Here is a 23,151-nt window from a genome sequence, read left to right as displayed (position 1 = left end):
TTTTTGCAGCTGAAGAAAACAAAATCTTGTCCTGATAAATACAACTGAGCCCTGACACATCAGCTAAACACATTTTGTAATATGTCTGCGAGAGGAAAACACATAGGGAGCTTGTAAAATGTCCCATATTCAATTTATCAGCTGAGGAGGGCTCAGGTTTTGCTTCACCACCAGGCACAGAGTTGAAATCTCAGATCAATATGTGAATGTCAGGGGAAAAAAAAACCCCAACAATTCATCTCAGAAATGGGAAATGCAGCACAACACTGATCATCCCAGCCTGGAGGACAAAGAGATCAGGGGTGGAAACATGGGATGGTTTCAGGGTGCTCCCATCTCCCTGAACTGCCACCAGCAGCACCTGGCAATGACACCCAAAGAAAAGAAACCAAAAAAATCACCCTGAAAGATGGCACCAAGCCATAAAAAAGGTTCAGAGCATCACAAGTTTGGAGTTCTGGGAAGATCTGGGCCTGCTGCAGGTGAGGGTGAGGTTTCCTGTGCCAGCCTGCAGCTCCTCCCTGATCCAAAATCACAGAATTGGGAATTTTTTAAGCTCCTCCCCGATCCAGAACCACAGAATTGGGAATTTTTAACATTCCTCCCCAATCCAGAACCACAGAATTGGGAATTTTTTAAACTCCTCCCTAATTCAGAACCACAGAATTGGGAATTTTTAAAGCTCTTCCCCGATCCAGAACCACAGAATTGGGAATTTTTTAAGCTCCTCCCTGATCCAGGACCACAGAATTGCGAATTTTTTAAGCTTGGAAAAGTGTAAAAAACATGAGATGGTTTCAACCAGACACCCCAAAGCTCCTGTCCTTGCTCCCAGGGTGCTCCCACAGATTTCCCATCTCCTTGAACTGCCACCAGCAGCACCTGGCAATGACACCCAAAGAAAAGAAACCAAAAAAAATCACCCTGAAAGATGGGACCAAGCCATAAAAAAGGTTCAGAGCATCACAAGTTTGGAGTTCTGGGAAGATCTGGGCCTGCTGCAGGTGAGGGTGAGGTTTCCTGTGCCAGCCTGCAGCTCCTCCCTGATCCAGAATCACAGAATTGGGAATTTTTTTAAACTCCTCCCCGATCCAGAATCACAGAATTGGGAATTTTTTAAACTCCTCCCTGATCCAGAATCACAGAATTGGGAATTTTTTAAGCTCCTCCCTGATCCTGAACCACAGAATTGGGAATTTTTTAAGCTCCTCCCCAGTCCAGAACCACAGAATTGGGAATTTTTTCAGCTCCTCCCTGATCCAGAACCACAGAATTGGGAATTTTTAAAGCTCCTCCCCAGTCCAGAACCACAGAATTGGGAATTTTTTAAGCTCCTCCCTGATCCAGAACCACAGAATTGGGAATTTTTAAAGTTCCTCCCTAATTCAGAACCACAGAATTGGGAATTTTTAAAGCTCCTCCCTGATCCAGAACCACAGAATTGGGAATTTTTAACATTCCTCCCCAATCCAGAACCACAGAATTGGGAATTTTAAAGTTCCTCCCTAATTCAGAACCACAGAATTGGGAATTTTTTAAGCTCCTCCCTGATCCAGAATCACAGAATTGGGAATTTTTAACGTTCCTCCCTGATCCAGAATCACAGAATTGGGAATTTTTTAAGCTTAGAAAAGCCCTTTAAGCCCAACCAGCAGGGCCAAGCCCAGCACCCACCCCTGTCCCAGGAAATCTAAACTGAGAAGAAATCTAAACTGATTTCTTTTTAAAAAGTAATGACCAGCCCTGCCAGGCTACCAAGCCCACCCTGAACTGGGAAAAATCCCATTTGTGGGGGATAACAAGCCCAAGCAGGATGATTTCCTAAAGCAGTTTCTGGCTCTTGATGCAGAAGGAAAGCTGGGAACAAAGCAAGGAGAGCACAAAGAGAGAAAATTGGAGATGTTTGGAGCCCTGGTGTCTCAGACAGAACCAAAAGCCTTTCCCAGGAACAATTTGGGGATTTCACAGAATCCCACAATCACAGAGCAGTTTGGGTTGGAAAGGACCTTAAAGCTCATCCTGTTCCCACCCTTCCACTGTGTTAAAAACCTGAAGTAAAAACCCTACAAAACACCAGTTCTTTTCTCTTTCTCAGTGTTTTTACCACATTTTAACCCCCAAGGAATGGCTCTGCCACCTGAAATCCTTCCCAAGAAGATAAGACACAGAATGAGCACAAGTGGCTCAGTTCAGACACACTTCAGGCCTAATCCATTCTGAGGTAAAGAAATCCTAAAATACACTTGTTTTCTTCTGTTTCTCTCTATTTTTACCACATTTTAACCCCAAGGAATGGCTTTACCACTTGGAAACCCTTGGAAAAAAGGCCCAGCATGAGCACAAGTGGCTCAGTTCAAACACAATTCAGGCCTGATCCACTCTGAGGTAAAAACCCTACAACACAGCAGTTATTTTCTCTTTCTCAGTGTTTTTACCACAGTTTAACCCATCAAACACACCCGGTTTCCTTCTCTTTCTCAGTATTTTTACCACATTTTAACCCCCAAAGAATGGCTCTGCCATCCAAAATCCCTCCCAAGAAGAAAACACCCAGCACAAGCAGCTCAGTTCAGGCACACTTCAGGCCTGATCCACTCTGAGGTAAAAACCATAAAACACACCAGTTATTTTCTCTTTCTCAGTGTTTTTACCACATTCTAACCCATCAAACACACCCAGTTTCCTTCTCTTTCTCAGTGTTTTTACCACTTTTTAACCCCAAGGAATGGCTCTACTCCCAAAAACCCTCAGAAAAAAGGCCCAGCATGAGCAGAAGTGGCTCAGTTCGGAGACACTTCAGGCCTGATTCACTCTTGAGGTAAAAACCATAAAACACACCCATTTCCTTCTCTTTTTCCTTCTCTTTCTCAGTATTTTTACCACATTTTAACCCCAAGGAATGGCTCTACTACCAAAAACCCTCAGAAAAAAGTCCCAGCATGAGCAGAAGTGACTGAGTTCAGACACTTCAGGCCTGATCCACTCTTGAGGTAAAAACCATAAAACACACCAGTTATTTTCTCTTTCTCAGTGTTTTTACCACATTCTAACCCATCAAACACACCCAGTTTCCTTCTCTTTCTCAGTGTTTTTACCACTTTTTAACCCCAAGGAATGGCTCTACTCCCAAAAACCCTCAGAAAAAAGGCCCAGCATGAGCAGAAGTGGCTCAGTTCGGAGACACTTCAGGCCTGATTCACTCTTGAGGTAAAAACCATAAAACACACCCATTTCCTTCTCTTTTTCCTTCTCTTTCTCAGTATTTTTACCACATTTTAACCCCAAGGAATGGCTCTGCCATCCAAAATCCCTCCCAAGAAGAAAACACCCAGCACAAGCGGCTCAGTTCAGAAACACTTCAGGCCTGATCCACTCTGAGGTAAAAACCCTACAACACACAGGGTTTGCTTCTCTTTCTCAATGTTTTTACCCCAGTTTAACCCATCAACCACCCCTGTTTTCTTTCTTTCTTTCTCAGTATTTTTACCACGTTTTAATCCCAAGGAGTAGTGCTACCACCCAAAATCCCTATGAAAAAAAGGCCCAGCATGAGCACAAGTGGCTCAGTTCAGACACACTTCACGCCTGATCCACTCTGAGGTAAAAACCCTACAACACACCAGTTATTTTCTCTTTCTCAGTATTTTTACCACATTTTAACCCCAAGGAGTGGCTCTACTTCCAAAAACCCTCAGAAAAAAGGCCCAGCATGAGCACAAGTGGCTCAGTTCAGACACAATTCAGGCCTGACCCTTTCTGTGGTTCCCACCCTTCCACTGTCCCAGGGTGCTCCAAGCCCTGTCCAGCCTGGCCTGGAGCATTTTTAGGGATGAGACAACCACAGTTTCTATGGGAAAGCTGTGCCAGGGCCTCCCCCCTGGCAGGGAAGGGCAATCCAAGGAATAATTTCTGTGCAGGAATTCCAAGATGAACCTCACGAGTTTCTCTTTGCTCGAAGTGAAAAGCAGGAGGTTTGGGCAGCATTAAAGTCAATTTTTCATTTTGGTCTCCCAGTTCTTCACCACAGTGGCACTTTCAGCCTGGTGGAAAACTTCCATGAGGAGATGGCCAAGATTCATCCTTGATTTTTCTCATTTTTGCCATGCAATGACTTCAGGAAAAACTTGAAAAAAACAAAAACCCCATTCTGCTGCCTGTTGCCCAATCAATACAATCAACCATTAGGTCATAACTATAAAGACAAGTTTCCCAGGGAATAATCAATACTGAGTTGCAGGCGTGGGCTAACAAAGGATGCAGGAAGAAAAAGATAAAAAAAAAAAATCCTTACATCTAAAATTACGGAAGAAACGACACGACAACCTCTTTTATTAAATCCTCCGTGAAATTTGAGTTTTTTCTTGTTGTGCTTGATGAGAGAGATGGAGCTGGGTGAGACTGACACAGACTGAAAAAACCCAGCTCCAATTTCAGCTCTGATATCGACTCACTGCAGCCTAAGGAAAGTTGCATTTTCTTAAAACACCCAACTTTTCAGCTTTTCCTGAGGAAAAACCCCACAAACTCAAAGTGCTGCTGCATAAATGAAAGTGTCCAGCCCAGCCCCTTTGCTTTTGAGTTTCTTTATCCACCTCTAGAATGAGACTGAGCTCGTCCCCAGCTGACTCCACCAGAGAAAACATTTAGCTCGAGGAAGGAAAACAGCTTGATTGCTGCTTTGAGGAAACGAAGGAATTGTATCCATAAAATTATAAAGAGAGCTAATAAAAAGCAGCCATCAGCCAGAAGTGCCAGTGAGAGTTGTGCTTTAGCTCATCTCTTGCCAAAGCAAGTCCCTCACCTATAAAAACCAAAAAGTGAAAAATGTGCAAATCCTGGTTTTCCCCCCAAAAACGCTCCTGGGTTTGCTGCAGCAGCAGCTCCAGGAACTCCTGGTGCCTCTGCTCCCTCCTGGAGAGCTCCAAGGTGCTGGAAGGAGAGGAGCTTGAAGGGTCTGGCCAAGCTGATTTGATGGTTTTACTCAACTTTTAATGGTGGTTGAGTCATTGTTTGGAAAATGATTTCAGCTTTTGAGCTGCTGCAGTCGCTCAGAACCGCATCATCCTCGGGCACAGCCACCCCTCCCAGCTCCAGGGACAACGTGCTGTCCCCAGGAGCAACTTCCTGCCATGGGAGGAGGTGAAACCTTCCCTCAAATGGCACAAAAAGGGGTTTAGTCACACATACACAGAGAGCAGCCAGCCAAAGATCACCTGGCTCTTCCCAGAGGGGGGGAAAAGCAGATTTGTGGGTGCTGGCCTCTCCTGCCAAGGAACAAGTGACAGGGAACAGCCCCAAGCTGTGCCAGGGGTGGTTTAGATTGGATAGCAGGAATAATTCCATCCCCAGGAGGGTTGGGACAGTGCTGGAGTCACCATTGCTGGAAGTGCTCAAAAATGGGGACGTGGAACTTTGGGGACGTGGCACTTTGGGGGATGTGGCACTTTGGGGGATGTGGCACTTTGGGGATGTGGCACTTTGGGGATGTGGCACTTTGGGGGATGTGGCACTTTGGGGATATGGCACTTTGGGGATGTGGCACTTTGGGGGATGTGGTACTTTGGGGGATGTGGCACTTTGGGGATGTGGCACTTTGGGAAGTGGCACTTTGGGGAAGTGGCACTTTGGGGGATGTGGCACTTTGGGGGATGTGGTACTTTGGGGACCTGGCACTTTGGGAAGTGGCACTTTGGGGAAGTGGCACTTTGGGGACGTGGCACTTTGGGGATGTGGCACTTTGGGGATGTGGCACTTTGGGGATGTGGCACTTTGGGGACCTGGCACTTTGGGGATGTGGCACTTTGGGGACGTGGCACTTTGGGGATGTGGCACTTTGGGGGATGTGGCACTTTGGGGGATGTGGCACTTTGGGGATGTGGCACTTTGGGGACGTGGCACTTTGGGGACGTGGCACTTTGGGGATGTGGCACTTTGGGGGATGTGGCACTTTGGGGGATGTGGCACTTTGGGGATGTGGCACTTTGGGGACGTGGCAATTTGGGGACGTGGCAATTTGGGGATGTGGCACTTTGGGGATGTGGCACTTTGGGGGATGTGGCACTTTGGGGACGTGGGTTTTTTTTAGTGCTGCTGGACTTGATGACCTTAAAGGTCCCTTTAAAGTGAATTATTCCATGATTCCATGATGTGGAGAAGAGAATGGAACCAAACTCTGGAAGACACAGGAGCATCTTCCATAAAGCAAGGATGGAAAGAGCTCAAGGAGGCAGAAATGGGAGTGGCACATGGGGACAGAAATGATGTGGCACTTTGGGGATGTGGTTTAGTGCTGCTGGACTTGATGACCTTAAAGGTCCCTTCTAAAGTGAATTATTCCATGATTCCATGGTCTGGAGAAGAGAATGGAACCACACTCTGGAAGATACAGGAGCATCTTCCATAAAGCAAGGACTGGAAAGAGCTCAAGGAGCCAGAAATGGGAGTGGCACTTGGGGACAGAAATGATGTGGCACTTTGGGGACGTGGTTTAGTGCTGCTGGACTTGATGACCTTAAAGGTCCCTTCTAAAGTGAATTATTCCAGGATTCCATGGTCTGGAGAAGAGAATGGAACCAAACTCTGGAAGACAGAGAAGCATTTCCATAAAGCAAGGATTGGAACGAGCTCCAGGAGGCAGAAATGGGAGGTGGAAACTGCTCCTGTCCCAGCCCTCAGGGGAGCCAAGGCTTGGGCTGGGATGCTCTGATTGCACCTCCAGGAACATCTGAGCTGAGCTCTGAACCCCCCAGCTGAACCCACACCTCCCCCAGAGCCACCTGAGGAAAAAGGGGAGGATTTTCCTACCCAGGGAACAAATTCCTGCGGATTTCTGAATTTTCAGAGCAGCGCACAAAGAGACGGAGCAGACAAAGGTGACGCAGAGAGATTTAAAGAACGAGGCTGTGGCACAGCCAAGGCCCAGACAGAGGGAGAGCAAAGCAAGGCTGCACAAACACCCCCAGCTCTGCACTTCCAGCTTTGGAGCCTCCAACTTCCCAAACTCCTGAGCCATGAAAGGCGCAGGCTCCCGGGGCTGCCACGCGGATTTCACAGCAAGCAGCCCCAAAGCTGCAGCCAAACCCCTGCTCCACACCCCCTGCAAAAGTATGAAAATTAAACCTCCTTTTTTCCTTTGTTCCACACCGATTGCACCCACCATGGCACCAGAAAATGAGTTTTCTTTCAAATTAATTTAGCGCCGATAAATGATGTGACACTTTGGGGATGTGGTTTAGGGCTGCTGGACTTGATGACCTTAAAGGTCCCTTTAAAGTGAATTATTCCATGATTCCATGGTCTGGAGAAGAGAATGGAACCAAACTCTGGAAGACACAGGAGCATCTTCCATAAAGCAAGGATTGGAAAGAGCTCAAGAAGCCAAAAATGGGAGGTGGAAACTGCTCCTGCTCTGCCGGGCACAGCGCGCTCCACAAAGCTGCAACAAAACCCCTGCAAAAGTATGAAAATTAAACCTCTTTTTTCCTTTGTTCCACACCGATTGCACCCACCATGTCACCAGAAAATGAGTTTTCTTTCAAATTAATTTAGCGCCGTTGAAAGGCGGGCGGCTCCGGGTTTGCAGCGTCAATGAGGCGAGCAGAGCGCAGCTGAGGGAACCATAAAGCGCATTTCCCTATTTCACCAGCTCATTTCCATGCCGGCTGCAAAGCAATCTCCGCTGGAAAAAGGGAATTCGGGTCCCCTGTCAGCGCTGCAGGGCACGGCATGATCGCTTCGGATCGTTCTCACCTCAGCAATTGGTGATGCTTGAGTTTGTGCCGCCTTGGAAAATCAGAATACAACGAGCACTGCCCCTGCGAGCTGCGGTGAAATGAGGAGGGGATTAACCCCAGGATGGCGGAAATAATGAGGGAATTAACCCCAAAATGTTATTCACGCACAGCACCCTGTGAAAAAAGCCTATTTTATGATTGGCTTGTGCAAATATCCAAATGAATATTGTGTGTGTTGTGTTAGAAAGTAATGCTGGATTCATTCTCTTAAGGAGTGTGGTAAATAGAGTTTTAGGTTACAACAAAATGTTCAAATAGAAACTGTGCTGTGTAGGATACTTTTTATAAAGAAAGGACTCACAGTGAAATAGCAGCCACAGGACACCTGAATCTTTCAGAGAAAATGAATTTATTGCCCCATTATCAGAAGAAAGGAACTTCTTCCCACCTTGAAGGCGCTGTGAGGATTCAGAGGAAGAAGCTGAGGATGACCAGACAGAATCCTGTGTTTGAATGGAATTTATGCATCATGGATGAGGTGTATGAATATGCAATAGATTATTGTTTTTAAGGGTTAATCCTTTGTTAATGTGTGTCCTTTTTCGGGCTTATTATTATTACTACTCTAATTGGATTACTATTTTTATAACCAATTTTATTACTATGAAACTTTTAGAATTTTCAAGCCGAGCGATTGGCGTTTTTCACAGCCCTGTTCTCTCCATGACATCACCCCTGGCTCAGCGGCACAATTGCAATTTAAACCCCACAATCAGCACCAGGCCGGGCTCACACTCACACAGGTGGCCAAACCTTGAATAAATCTCCATTTCCAGCCACCAAGCCCAGCTGGCCACACGGATCCCACCCCGCCATTAACATTTTAGTGCAGGTCATTGGAGAACTTGTTGTGCTTTGCCAAATTACACGGGCACAGCAGCAAGAAGGAGCAAAGTATTCCCTCTGGCAGGTGTTCAGCAGTAATTTGCTGAAAACCTACAGGAAAAATTCATTATTTAGCTCTGACAATGTCATGACCGCTAAGGCTGACGCTGTTTCCAGCAGCACGGGATGAAAAGGTGGATTTACAAATATTGCTCATTTTGGGGTGGCTCCAATTCCTGAGGAAACACCTCGGGATTCTCGGAGGAAAAAGGGTTTGGTTGCAACATCCTCAGTGGGAAACCCAAAACCACGTGTGGGTTTGGTTTCTTCATGTGTTCCATTCCAAACTGGAATATTTCCCATGCAGTAATAGGGCAGATAACAGGATAAGCAACCCCATTCCATGGCTGAGGAAGGGAGGAAGGAAGATGGAAAGCTCCCTGCCACGAGATTAGGATCTGATGAAATGACTTTTTGCTCAGAGAGCTTCCAAATAACATCGACCCCAGCAGTTAAAAGTTGGGAAATGCAGCAGGAAATGAGCAGCAACAAAGGCCAGACAGCTTTGGGGTAAAAACCCATAAATTCTGCCAGACTTATGGGGGGATTAACACTTGGTGATAAGCAGAATTTAATGGTAAATATAAACGGGTTTGATTAGTAAATATAAAATGGTTTGGGTGGGAAGGGACCTTAAAGCTCGTCCCATTCCAGCCTCAACACCTTCCACTACCCCGGGCTGCTCCAACCTTGGACATTTCCAGGGATGAGGAACCAAAACCTCCCTGGGAAAGGAAAGGGAAGGGAAGGGAAGGGAAGGGAAGGGAAGGGAAGGGAAGGGAAGGGAAGGGAAGGGAAGGGAAGGGAAGGGAAGGGAAGGGAAGGGAAGGGAAGGGAAGGAAAGGAAATTTCAAGGAAAGGAAATTTCAAGGAAAGGAAAGGAAATTTCAAGGAAAGGAAAGGAAATTTCAAGGAAAGGAAATTTCAAGGAAAGGAAAGGAAAGGAAAGGAAAGGAAAGGAAAGGAAAGGAAAGGAAAGGAAAGGAAAGGAAAGGAAAGGAAAGGAAAGGAAAGGAAAGGAAAGGAAAGGAAAGGAAAGGAAAGGAAAGGAAAGGAAAGGAAAGGAAAGGAAAGGAAAGGAAAGGAAAGGAAAGGAAAGGAAAGGAAAGGAAAGGAAAGGAAAGGAAAGGAAAGGAGGAAGTGGCGGAAGGAAGTGGCGGAAGGAAGTGGCGGAAGGAGGGAGGGAGGGAGGGAGGGAGGGAGGGAGGGAGGGAGGGAGGGAGGGAGGAAGGAAGGAAGGAAGGAAGGAAGGAAGGAAGGAAGGAAGGAAGGAAGGAAGGAAGGAAGGAAGGAAGGAAGGAAGGAAGGAAGGAAGGAAGGAAGGAAGGAAGGAAGGAAGGAAGGAAGGACATCAACTCCAGCAGTTAAAAGTTGGGAAATGCAGCAGGAAATGAGCAGCAACAAAGGCCAGACAGCTTTGGGGTAAAAACCCATAAATTCTGCAAGATCTAGGAAGGCATTTAGGGACTAACACTCAGTGATAAACAGGTTGAAATAAAATGGTTTGGGTGGGAAGGGACCTTAAAGCTCATCCCATTCCAGCCTCAACACCTTCCACTACCCCGGGTTGCTCCAACCTTGGACATTTCCAGGGATGAGCAACCACAACTCCCTGGGAAATCCGTGCCAGTGCCTCAGCACATCCAAAGGCTGGAAACAAAGCAAATCTGCCTGGTTTTTTTCCAGAATTATTAGGAGCTAGGCTGCAAATCTCCGGGAACAAAAGGGAATCTGGGCAGATTTTGTGCTGTAAACGATCTGGCACTAAAACAACAGCCACTTATCTCCTGCCTGGCCTGCTGCATGTCCGCGGGGATTTGACAGACAGGCTCGGATGGATCCAGCCCATTTCCAGCGCTGCTGCTGCCTCCTGCGATTCCCCTCCGTGAGAAGTGCATTTTATACGGCTCTGTGTGGCAGATATTTACCATGTTTGGATGTATTGATTAGCAGGGCTGTATTAACGTTTTGATAATATGGAAAATGGAATTCAAAGGTAACTTTTGCAGATAAAATCAGAACTATGATTTTTTAAAGAAGGGAATGAGGCACTCGCAGCGAGACAGCAGCCCCAGGACACTTAAATCTTTCAGAGATAAAGAATTTTTTGTTCTCTGATCAGAAGAAATGAACTTCTTCCCACTGAACACTTCCCACCTCCAAGGCGCTGTCAGGATTCAGAGGAAGAAGCTGAGGATGACCAGACAGAATCCTGTGTTTGAATGGAATTTCTGCATCATGTGTGAGGTGTATGAATATGCAACAGGCTGTTGTTTTTAGGGGTTAATCCTTTGTTAATGTGTGTCCTTTTTCCCAGAAAAAAGGTACCCGGACATCCATAACTCTTTGTCCCTATTGTCTCATATCGTCCTAATTCAAATTGTCCAGATTATTCTTACTCTAATTACATTCCCATTTTTATAACCATTGTGTTCCTATGAAACTTTTAACATTTTCAAACCAAGCGATTGGCGCTTTTCACGCCTCCGTACGGGAGGGGGACACGGGCCCGGTGAGTCCCCACATCCCAAAATTGCCGCTGGGATCGGAACCCGGCAATTTGGAGCCTCGAGAGCCTCCCTGTCACCGCACCCACTCAATAGGGCAGGGCCAGGGCTGGGAGCTGACTGCCAAACGCAATTTTTAATTTCCCCCTCGGCCAGGGGCAGAGATTGAGCTCCCTCAATCCAAAACTGCGCGGATTTGCTCCGGGGTGCGCGGTGGCAGATGAAGGGTGAGGAGCGAGCATCACCTGGAGCACGGGGTCAAGGTAGATAAAAGGAGATAAAAGGAGATAAAAGGAGATAAAAGGAGAACAGCGAGAGCGCTCGATGGCCCCAGCATGAATCACTGCACAGTGACTCAAAGCCTGCCTCGGTTTTTTGTTGGTTTTTTTCTGTTGGAATCACAATTAGCAACTCGGGAAGCTCAATTAAGGGACATTAGTGGAACGAGCTCCGGAATTGCAGGGCGGTTTTTCGGCTGCCTGCAGGAGGCAGGAGGTGAAAAGGGTTTGCTCCGACCTCCGGCCAGGAGGAGAGGATTTCTCACTCTGGGCTCGGTGGAACACAGGCTCAATGTGCTCATCTGTTACCCCACAGACCCCACAGCGCCCTAAAAACTGAGCAAAAAGGCTGAGTTTTGGTTAAAATGCAGCACCAGGCCGCCCCTGTCTCCCAGAAAAGGCCCAAAAGTCTTATTTAGAACAGACTTCAACTTTAGAAAGCACCATTTTATAAAAGCAGCTTTGTTCCTCGATATTGAAAAGCAAATCCAGGCGTTGCTGAACCTTCAGAATCCCAAAATTCCAGACGGGTTTGGGTGGGAAGGGACCTCAAAGCTCATCCAGTTCCAACCTCAACACCTTCCCCTGTCCCAGGTTGCTCCAGCCTGGCCTTGGACACTTCAGGGATCCAGGAACAGCCACAAATCCTCTGGGAATTCTGTGCCAGGGCCACCCCACCCTCCCAAAATCCCAGCCAGCCCTGCCCTCTGCCTGCAGCCACCGGGATTTCCTGGAGCCATCAGAGGAATGGCTGAAAAATCTGAAATTGAGGTGGGAATCTGAGAATGGTTGGGGTTGGAGAGGTCTCTGGCTGAAAAATCTGAAATTAAGGTGAGAACTTGAAAATGGTTGGGGTTGAGAGGTCTCTGGCTGAAATTAAGGTGAGAATTTGAGAATGGTTGGGGTTGGAGAGGTTTCTGGCTGAAATATCTGAAATTAAGGTGAGAATTTGAGAATGGTTGGGGTTGAGAGGTCTCTGGCTGAAAAATCTGAAATTGAGGTGAGAATTTGAAAATGGTTGGGGTTGAGAGGTCTCTGGCTGAAATTGAGGTGAGAATTTGAGAATGGTTGGGCTTGGAGAGGTCTCTGGCTGAAAAATCTGAAATTAAGGTGGGAATTTGAGAATGGTTGGGCTTGGAGAGGTTTCTGGCTGAAATATCTGAAATTAAGGTGGGAATTTGAGAATGGTTGGGGTTGGAGCTCAGATTTTGTCCTGTTCCCAAAAAAAAAAAAATCAATCTGGCTTTTTTTGGGATGGCTGGAGGAAAACTTCCCTCCCCACCAGGATAATTGTGGGTAACTGCTGCCTGTCCCCAGCCCCACGGGGGACACAAAAGAATTCCTGGCACAGGAAACTGATGGAAATCCAAGGAAAAGATGGATGGAAATCCAGGGAAAAGGTGGATGGAAATCCAAGGAAAAGGTGGATGGAAATCCAGGGAAAAGATGGATGGAAATCCAAGGAAAAGGTGGATGGAAATCCAGGGAAAAGGTGGATGGAAATCCAGGGAAAAGATGGATGGAAATCCAAGGAAAAGGGGATGGAAATCCAAGGAAAAGATAGATGGAAATCCAAGGAAAAGGTGGATGAAAATCCAGGGAAAAGATGGATGGAAATTCAAGGAAAATGTGGATGGAAATCCAGGGAAAAGATGGATGAAAATCCAGGGAAAAGATGGATGGAAATCCAAGGAAAAGGTGGATAGAAATCCAGGGAAAAGATGGATGGAAATCCAAGGAAAAGATGGATGGAAATCCAAGGAAAAGGGGATGGAAATGCAAGGAAAAGATGGATGGAAATCCAAGAAAAAGGTGGATGGAAATCCAGGGAAAAGATGGATGGAAATCCAAGGAAAAGGTGGATGGAAATCCAGGGAAAAGGTGGATGGAAATCCAGGGAAAAGATGGATGGAAATCCAAGGAAAAGGTGGTTGGAAATCCAAGGAAAAGGTGGAGTCAGGAGCTGCTCCACCAGGAATCAAAGGCACCAATTCCCTCTCAAGGGTTCTGGGGTTCCATGTGGAAAATGAGATTTTTAAGGGACTGATGGCCCAGTTTTGGGTCTGTTGTGGGATATTTGTGTGTGATTTGCAGCTGGATGTTGTCTCAGGAAAATCAGAGATTAGAGTGGGTTATCTCCTCACTCTGTCACATGCCAGCCTTATCAAACATCAGGCATCAGAAGAAAAAATTTAAAAATATAAATTATTTCTGTGTCCCTAAAGATACTGAAACCACAGAAATGATGAAAATCAGGGAATGGTTTGGGTGGGGAAAATCATGGAATGGTTTGGGTGGGAGGGGACCTTCAGGATGATCCAATTCCAAGCACCTTCCATGAGATCAGGCTGCTCCAGCCTGGCCTTGGACACTGCCAGGGATTTCTGGGAATTCCATTCAGCCAGGAATTGCTTCCCATCTAAATCCCATCTAAACCTCTCTTTTCCCAGTGGAAATCACAGAAATGATGAAAATCAGGGAATGGTTTGGGTGGGAAGGGACCATTCCAAGCACCTGCAGGAACCTTCCATGAGATCAGGCTGTCCTGGCCTTGGACACTGCCAGGGATCTCTGGAGATGCCATTCAGCCAGGAATTCCTTCCCAAACCCCATCCAAACCTCTCTAAATCTCTTCTAAAGATACTAAAATCACAGAAATCATGAAAATCAGGGAATGGTTTGGGTGGGGAAAATCATGGAATGGTTTGGGTGGAAGGGACTTTCAGGATGATCCAATTCCAAGCACCTTCCATGAGATCAGGCTGCTCCAGCCTGGCCTTGGACTTCCAAGGATTTCTGGGAATTGTATTCAGCCAGGAATTGCCTCCCAAATCCCATCTAAACCTCTCTAAATCTCTTCTAAAGATACTAAAATCACAGAAATGATGAAAATCAGGGAATGGTTTGGGTGGGGAAAATCATGGAATGGTTTGGGTGGGAAGGGACCATTCCAAGCACCTGCAGGAACCTTCCATCAAATCAGGCTGTCCTGGCCTTGGACACTGCCAGGGATCTCTGGGAATTCCATTCAGCCAGGAATTCCTTCCCAAATCCCATCCAAACCTCTCTTTCCTCAGTGAGAACCCATTCCCTGTCCCTCCATCCCTTACCCCAAGCCCTCTCCAGCTCTCCTGGAGCCCCTTTAGGCTCTGAGCTCTCCTGGATCCCCTTTAGGCCCTGAGCTCTCCTGGATCCCCTTTAGGCCCTGAGCTCTCCCTGGATCCCCTTTAGGCCCTGAGCTCTCCTGGATCCCCTTGAGGCTCTGAGCTCTCCTGGATCCCCTTGAGGCCCTGAGCTCTCCCTGCATCCCCTTGAGGCTCTGAGCTCTCCCTGGATCCCCTTGAGGCCCTGAGCTCTCCTGGATCCCCTTTAGGCCCTGAGCTCTCCTGGATCCCCTTTGGGCTCTGAGCTCTCCAGGAGCCCCTTGAGGCCCTGAGCTCTCCCTGCATCCCCTTGAGGCTCTGAGCTCTCCTGGATCCCCTTTAGGCTCTGAGCTCTCCTGGATCCCCTTTGGGCTCTGAGCTCTCCAGGAGCCCCTTGAGGCCCTGAGCTCTCCCTGCATCCCCTTTAGGCCCTGAGCTCTCCTGGATCCCCTTTAGGCCCTGAGCTCTCCTGGATCCCCTTTAGGCCCTGAGCTCTCCTGGATCCCCTTTAGGCCCTGAGCTCTCCTGGATCCCCTTTAGGCCCTGAGCTCTCCTGGATCCCCTTGAGTCCCTGAGCTCTCCTGGAGCCCCTTGAGGCTCTGAGCTCTCCTGGATCCCCTTTAGGCCCTGAGCTCTCCTGGATCCCCTTTAGGCCCTGAGCTCTCCTGGATCCCCTTTAGGCCCTGAGCTCTCCTGGAGCCCCTTTTTTCCCCTTTTTCCCCCCCAGCCTGGCTCGGGAGGTGCTGCTGCACTCCCAGGAGGCGCAGGGCTGTAATCCCGGGTTTCTGTGCTTTTCCCCGAGCTCTGTTCCCTCATTAGGAGTCAGCTCCCGCTGCTGCTGTGGTGACTCACGGTGGTGGTGGTGGCAGCTCAATAAGCCCAGCACCCCTCATGACTCACGGGTCAGGTGAGAGGAGCAGCAATTCTCATTTGCATGAGCATTTTTACACCTTTCCCCTGCTCTTGATTGTCCTCGGCAAAGAGCAAAAGGAGCCGCAATCAGCTCCACGCTCGGGGCCTTGATGGGAGCAGATGAGTTTCTCCAGGGGGAGAAGAAAAAAATAAAAATAAAAACCCATCCAGCAGCGATTCTGTGGCGATTGTGAAACCCTGAATAATTTTAATTATTGCAAACCTGCTGCTGAGGAAGGGAAGCTTATCAGCGAGCCCACAGCCCGGCCTGACAGGCACCCAGAAATTCTGAAGTGGTGCTCTCAGGGAGAAAAATGAAAACTTCTGAGTCCTCTCAGAAACAAAGATCCCCCCTGGCTCTGCAATTCTTTACCCGCTCCTTGGCCAAGCTATTTCTCAGGCAAAGCCAAGCACCTCGAGCAAAGATTGCTGTCTGAATTTCTGTTTATTACCCCAAAAGGGAGGTGCTGCAGAAATATTAAAACCCAGGGAATTAATTCCCTTCCTCGCCTTTGGAAGTTTCCCTGTTTATCTTTGCAAAAATCACACTTTTGGTGGATGAGTTCACACATTTATCTGCAAGAAAACCAGAATTTCAGGAGATTCAGGTGACATCCAGGCTGGTTTGAGGGATAATTTCTTTACCCTGTCCTAGTGAGGGAAAGGATCCTTTTTATCAGATTAGCTGGCACCAGGAGCCTCAGAGGGCTGATGGAGATGAAGCATCACAAGAAGAAAATTGAAAATGACGTTGGCAGACTGCTGATCCCTCAGGTTGGTGTGTCAGCGTGACAGCAGAGCACGGGGCTGGGACAAAAACCAGAAATTACTGGGGGAAAGGGGGAAAATCGGGGTTTGGAGCAAGAGGGGAGAGTGGGAGCGTCCCTGTGGGTAGCAGGGATGAGTTAAGGTCCTTTCCAAGCCAAACCATGCCAGGATTCTGGGGTTCTCTGCTGGATGAAGGTCCTGTCCCACATGGAGAATCTCTGTACAAAATCTGAACTGAAACAAAGATTTGCCCAAGAAATCAATCCTCCAGAACCCCATTGAGATCCCACAGCTCACAGCAGGGAAAACACCCTCAGGACTCCTCAGCCATGAGAGCGGTGCCAAAAATCCCCACAGCAGCCCCTGCACAGGGAGATTTTCCAAGGAAAAAATCTCCCTATCCAAGAGATTTGACCATCCCACAAATTCACAATTTTAAAACGGTAAAAAATACAGTTTAATCTGTAATTTAGTGGGTTTTTTCCTTGCTGCCTGTTCTCTGCTCCTCCACAGTCCTGTGCTTTCATCCAGGAATTGGCCAGGATGGCACCAGGCAGGAGATTTGGGAGCTGGTGCCATCAGCAAGGCCCTGGCAAACAGCACCAACCTGGCTCAAGGTCCTTTCTCAATGAAGGACCTTGTACAAGGTCCTCTGTACAAAATCTTTGTACAAAATCTGAACTGAAATAAAGATTTGCCCAAGAAATAAATCCTCCAGAGCCCCATTCAGATCCCACAGCTCACAGCAGGGAAAACACCCTCAGGACTCCTCTCAGCCTCTGCTGGAAGTGCTGAAGGAGCTGAATCCTGGCCACAGAAAGGAATAAATTCAACCTTGACTGTTCAGCTCAGGTGCCACTGCCCATCCCAAGCAAGGCTGCAGTGCCACAGGGCAACAGCCCAGCTCCAGAAGCACAAAGAGCAAAAGCTCTGATTCATCCCCAGCCCCGTTTTCTCCACCTCTCCAAATGCAACTCCAGTAACTCCCACAGAACTGCATTTACCAAGCACTTAGAGTGAGTTTTATGTTAAAAATATGAACCTTGATTCATCTGCTGAGGAACCCACACGCTGCCAGGGCAGGGTTTCTGTCCCCCTGCTCTGACTCCACCGAGTCACTTTGCCTTTAAAATCGCTGGGGCAGAAATAATTCCCTTTTTATCTGCCCAGCAAAGGCCAGGCAGCTTGAAAAATTATTTTAGGCCCAATAAAATCAGCTAAGACACCTGCAGCAGGAGGAAAAAAAAATATAAAATATGGACTTCCCACACCATGAATCACAGCAATAATCAGAATGGACCACCCTCCTTCCCTGAGGAGCTGTGTCCTTCAGAAACTCTTTGCCCAACTCGTTTTTTATTTTATCTCGATAAAAACCCACTTGGAAAGAGCAGCAGGGTGGTTTTTGTTTGCTCTTTGAGCGACGACAAGTGGGAGGAACAAAAAAAAAAACAACCCAAAAAATAAAGCAAATAAAAGGAGCTGAAGTGTTTGGTGCCCTCCAGAGGAAAAAGGGAATTAAGTCGCAGCTTTGAGATACAAAGGGTTGGTTTTAAAATAATTTCTGCTGGAAATTAGGGTTCTAAAATCACTTTAGCTCTAAAATAATTTCTCTTGGTGGTGGCAGCTCTAAAATCGCTTTTCTTGAGCTGGGTAACACCACAAATCAAAACCCACAGCAGCACAGCCAAGGGACGCTCACTTATTTATCAACTCCAAAACAACCAAACCTCTATTTTAATTTTCTTTTTTTTTTGCTATCAAGCATTGAAAATTCAGAATTTCCTGGCCAGGATCAGGATCAGGCTGTGAGAATTGGAGAATTGGAGAGGCCAGGAGGTGTTTTGGGGCTGGAAGGGGCCGGGAGCTCTGACGCTCTCGGGGCTGAGTCATCCCTGACGTCCCAGCTCCCCCTCCCCAGCTGCAGGCAACAAAAAAATCAAAAATAAATCAAGAATCAATCAAGAATAAATCAAAAATCAATCAGGAATCAATCAAGAATCAATCCCGTGGCCCTGGTGTTCGTCACAACCCCAAATCAGGGTGGTGAAGCGTGACAGAGCTGCCTGGAATGGCAAAAAAATCCGAAAAATTTGGATTTTCCTGCACTTCCAGGGGTGCTGCTCTGCAGAGCTGGGAATATTCAGTGCTCAAAACCAACATCTTTAAAAAAAAATAGGGTTTTCCTCATTGTTTTCAAAGAATAAATCATTTCAGCTGGGAATTATTGTTCACCTGACAGCTTCTGCCACTTTGTTGGGTCTGCCTGGTGCTGCTCTGCAGAGCTGGGAATATTCAGTGCTCAAAAACCAAAAAAAAAACCCCCAAAAATAAGATTTTCCTCATTGTTTTCAAAGAATAAACAATTTCAACTGGGAATTATTCCTCACCTGACAGCCTCTGCCTTGTTGTTGGAATATTCAGTGCCCAAAAACCACAGAGCTTCCAAAAAAAACCCTGATTTTCCTCATTGTTTTCAAAGGATAAATAACAGAAATTGGGAATTATTGCTGACCTGACAGCTTCTGCCACGTTGTTGGAAGTGTGACCAGACAAGGCATCGTGCAGGTTCCTGATGAAATAATCCCTGTAATCCTCAGGTAAAGCCATGAAAGTTCCCCCCATCACAATAAATTCCACTTTGTCCACGCTGTGGCCCAGCTGCTTCAGCTGGAAAATTAAAAATATCACAGGAGAAATCATCAGCTGGGGATTTATCCCAAAGGTTTCGCTGGAATTCTTGATTTTTTTAAGTTGTGTTCGATTTTTTTGGTGTTGTTTTATGAGAAATTATTGGTTTTGTATAGGTTTTTATAATGATTTTTTTTTTTGGTAAAAAAACCCTCAAAAATTATTTTGTTTACTGTAAGAATTCAGTGCAGGTATTGTAGAGAGTTTTCCTGAAAAAACAGAATTATGTCAGTTGCAGGTTACCTAAATTGAGGCAAAAAGGCAAAAAATTCTTTGAATTTCCTTAAATCCATGTAGAATTTCCTTGAATCCTTAAAATTTCCTTTAACCCTGAGGGAGAAAGTTCTGAATTCATGGAGAATTTTCCACTGGGTTTGGAGATAAAGAAAAAACTGATCAAAGCAGATTTAAATTTAACTCTAGAAATTGAATTTTTAATTTTTTAAAATTTTTAAATTTTTTAAATTTTTTTAATTTTTAAATTTTTTTTTAATTCCTGCTTTGAATTTCCTTTAATCCTTAAAATTTCCTTTAATCCTGAGGGAGAAAGCTCTAAATTCCTGGAGAATTTTCCAATGGATTTGGAGATAAAGAAAGAACTGATCAAAGCAGATTTAAATTTAACTCTAGAAATTGAATTTTTAATTTTTTAAATTTTTTAATTTTTTAAAATTTTTTAATTTTTAAATTTTTTTTTAATTCCTGCTTTGAATTTCCTTTAATCCTTAAAATTTCCTTTAATCCTGAGGGAGAAAGTTCTGAATTCCTGGAGAATTTTCCACTGGATTTGGAGATAAAGAAAGAACTGATCAAAGCAGACCAGGATTGAGAAACTTTTCACACCCAACTCTCCAAAAACACCGAAATTATTAAAAATTATTATTAAAAATCAGGTAGAGACCTTAGGAAAGGTTCAAAATTCACCATTTCTTTCATGGAAATGAGAGTTGGACCATTGAAAATGGATAAATTTAACTCTAGAAATTGAATTTTTTTATTTTAAAAAATTTTTAATTTTTTTAAATTTTTTAAATTTTTTAATTTCTGCTTTGAATTTCCCTTAATCCTTAAATTTTCCTTTAATCCTCAAAATCCTGAGGGAGAAAGTTCTGAATTCATGGAGAATTTTCCAATGCATTTGGAGATAAAGAAAAAACTGATCAAAACAGATTTAAATTTAACTCTACAAATTTAATTTTTAATTTTTAAAAATTTTTTAGTTTTTAAAATTTTTTTAATTTCTGCTTTGAATTTCCTTTCATCCCTGTAGAATTTCCTTGAATCCTTAAAATTTCCTTTAATCCTCAAAATCCTGAGGGAGAAAGTTCTGAATTCATGGAGAATTTTCCAATGGGTTTGGAGATAAAGAAAAAACTGATCAAAGCAGATTTAAATTTAACTCTAAAAACTTAATTTTTAATTTTTAAAAATTTTTTAGTTTTTTAAAAATTTTTTAATTTTTAAAAAATTTTTTAATTTTTAAAAATTTTTTAATTTCTGCTTTGAATTTCCTTTAATCCTTAAAATTTCCTTTAATCCTGAGGGAGAAAGTTCTGAATTCATGGAGAATTTTCCAATGCATTTGGAGATAAAGAAAGAACTGATCAAAGCAGATTTAAACTTAACTCTAGAAATTGAATTTTTAATTTTTTAAATTTTTAAATTTTTAAAATTTTTTAAATTTCTGCTTTCAATTTCCTTTAATCCATGTAGAATTTCTTTTAATCCTTAAAATTTCCTTTAATCCTGAGGGAGAAAGTTCTGAATTCATGGAGAATTTACCACTGGATTTGGAGATAAAGAAAGAACTGATCAAAGCAGACCAGGATTGAGAAACTTTTCACACCCAACTCTCCAAAAACACCCAAATTATTAAAAATTATTATTAAAAATCAGGTAGAGACCTTAGGAAAGGTTCAAAATTCACCATTTCTTTCATGGAAATGAGAGTTGGACCATTGAAAATGGATAAATTTAACTCTAGAAATTGAATTTTTTTATTTTTAAAAATTTTTAATTTTTTTAAATTTTTTTAATTTTTTAATTTCTGCTTTGAATTTCCCTTAATCCTTAAATTTTCCTTTAATCCTCAAAATCCTGAGGGAGAAAGTTCTGAATTCATGGAGAATTTTCCACTGGATTTGGAGATAAAGAAAGAACTGATCAAAGCAGATTTAAATTTAACTCTAAAAATTTAATTTTTAATTTTTTAATTATTTTTATCTTTTTAAAATTTTTTTAATTTTTTAAAATTTTTTAATTTCTGCTTTGAATTTCCTTGAATCCATGTAGAATTTCCTTTCATCCTCAAAATCCTGAGGGAGAAAGTTCTGAATTCGTGGAGAATTTTCCAATGCATTTGGAGATAAAGAAAGAACTGATCAAAGCAGATTTAAACTTAACTCTAGAAATTGAATTTTTAATTTTTTAAATTTTTAAATTTTTAAAATTTTTTAAATTTCTGCTTTCAATTTCCTTTAATCCATGTAGAATTTCTTTTAATCCTTAAAATTTCCTTTAATCCTGAGGGAGAAAGTTCTGAATTCGTGGAGAATTTTCCAATGGATTTGGAGATAAAGAAAGAACTGATCAAAGCAGATTTAAATTTAACTCTAGAAATTGAATTTTTAATTTTTTAAATTTTTTAATTTTTAAAAATTTTTTAATTTTTAAATTTTTTTTTAATTCCTGCTTTGAATTTCCTTTAATCCTTAAAATTTCCTTTAATCCTGAGGGAGAAAGTTCTGAATTCCTGGAGAATTTTCGACTGGATTTGGAGATAAAGAAAGAACTGATCAAAGCAGACCAGGATTGAGAAACTTTTCACACCCAACTCTCCAAAACACCGAAATTATTAAAAATTATTATTAAAAATCAGGTAGAGACCTTAGGTGAGGCTCAAAATTCACCTTTTCTTTCATGGAAATGAGAGTTGGACCATTGAAAATGGATAAATTTAACTCTAGAAATTGAATTTTTAAATTTTTTTAAAATTTTTAAATTTTTAAATTTTTTAAAATTTTTTAATTCCTGCTTTGAATTTCCTTGAATCCATGTAGAATTTCCTTTAATCCTCAAAATCCTGAGGGAGAAAGTTCTGAATTCATGGAGAATTTTCCACTGGATTTGGAGATAAAGAAAGAACTGATCAAAGCAGATTTAAATTTAACTCCAGAAATTTCATTTTTAATTTTTAAATTTTTTAATTTTTAAATTTTTTTAAATTTTTTAAAATTTTTTAATTCCTGCTTTGAATTTCCTTGAATCCATGTAGAATTTCCTTGAATCCTTAAAATTTCCTTTCATCCTGAGGGAGAAAGTTCTGAATTCATGGAGAATTTTCCACTGGATTTGGAGATAAAGAAAGAACTGATCAAAGCAGACCAGGATTGAGAAACTTTTCACACCCAACTCTCCAAAAACACCCAAATTATTAAAAATTATTATTAAAAATCAGGTAGAGACCTTAGGAAAGGTTCAAAATTCACCATTTCTTTCATGGAAATGAGAGTTGGACCATTGAAAATGGATAAATTTAACTGTAGAAATTGAATTTTTTTATTTTTAAAAATTTTTAATTTTTTAAAATTTTTTAAATTTTTTAATTTCTGCTTTGAATTTCCTTTAATCCTTAAAATTTCCTTTCATCCTCACAATCCTGAGGGAGAAAGTTCTGAATTCATGGACAATTTTCCACTGGATTTGGAGATAAAGAAAGAACTGATCAAAGCAGATTTAAATTTAACTCTAGAAATTGAATTTTTAATTTTTTAAATTTTTTTAATTTTTAAAATTTTTTAATTTTTTTAAATTTTAAAATTTTTTAAATTTTTTAATTTTTGAAAATTTTTTAATTTTAAAATTTTTTTTAATTCCTGCTTTGAATTTCCTTGAATCCATGTAGAATTTCCTTTAATCCTTAAAATTTCCTTTAATCCTGAGGGAGAAAGTTCTGAATTCATGGAGAATTTTCCACTGGATTTGGAGATAAAGAAAGAACTGATCAAAGCAGACCAGGATTGAGAAACTTTTCACACCCAAATAAAAGAATTTTGGAATGATTATTAAAAATCAGGTAAGGACCTTAGGAGAGGCTCAAAATTCACCATTTCTTTCATGGAAATGAGAGTTGGACCAACTGAAAATGGATAAATTTAACTCTAAAAATTTAATT

The 23,151-nt window shown here is 43.2% G+C and overlaps 1 protein-coding gene across 2 annotated transcripts in view; it reads right to left on the bottom strand.

The window, feature by feature from the left end:
- The window catches only part of ELP3 (elongator acetyltransferase complex subunit 3), a 146,053-nt gene that overhangs the window by 101,453 nt on the left and 21,449 nt on the right, over window positions 1–23,151 (bottom strand). For both annotated transcript variants that reach the window (XM_071448056.1, XM_071448046.1), the window contains exon 7: window positions 18,802–18,956. In XM_071448056.1, coding sequence (XP_071304157.1) covers window positions 18,802–18,956 — 155 coding nt within the window. The remainder of the gene's footprint in view (window positions 1–18,801; window positions 18,957–23,151) is intronic.

Source organism: Agelaius tricolor, unplaced genomic scaffold, assembly GCF_023055355.1.
Source record: "Agelaius tricolor isolate 1412-34295 unplaced genomic scaffold, bAgeTri1.0.p SCAF_1, whole genome shotgun sequence".
Classification (NCBI taxonomy): Eukaryota; Metazoa; Chordata; class Aves; order Passeriformes; family Icteridae; genus Agelaius; species Agelaius tricolor.
This window is presented reverse-complemented; position numbering and strand designations above follow the sequence as displayed.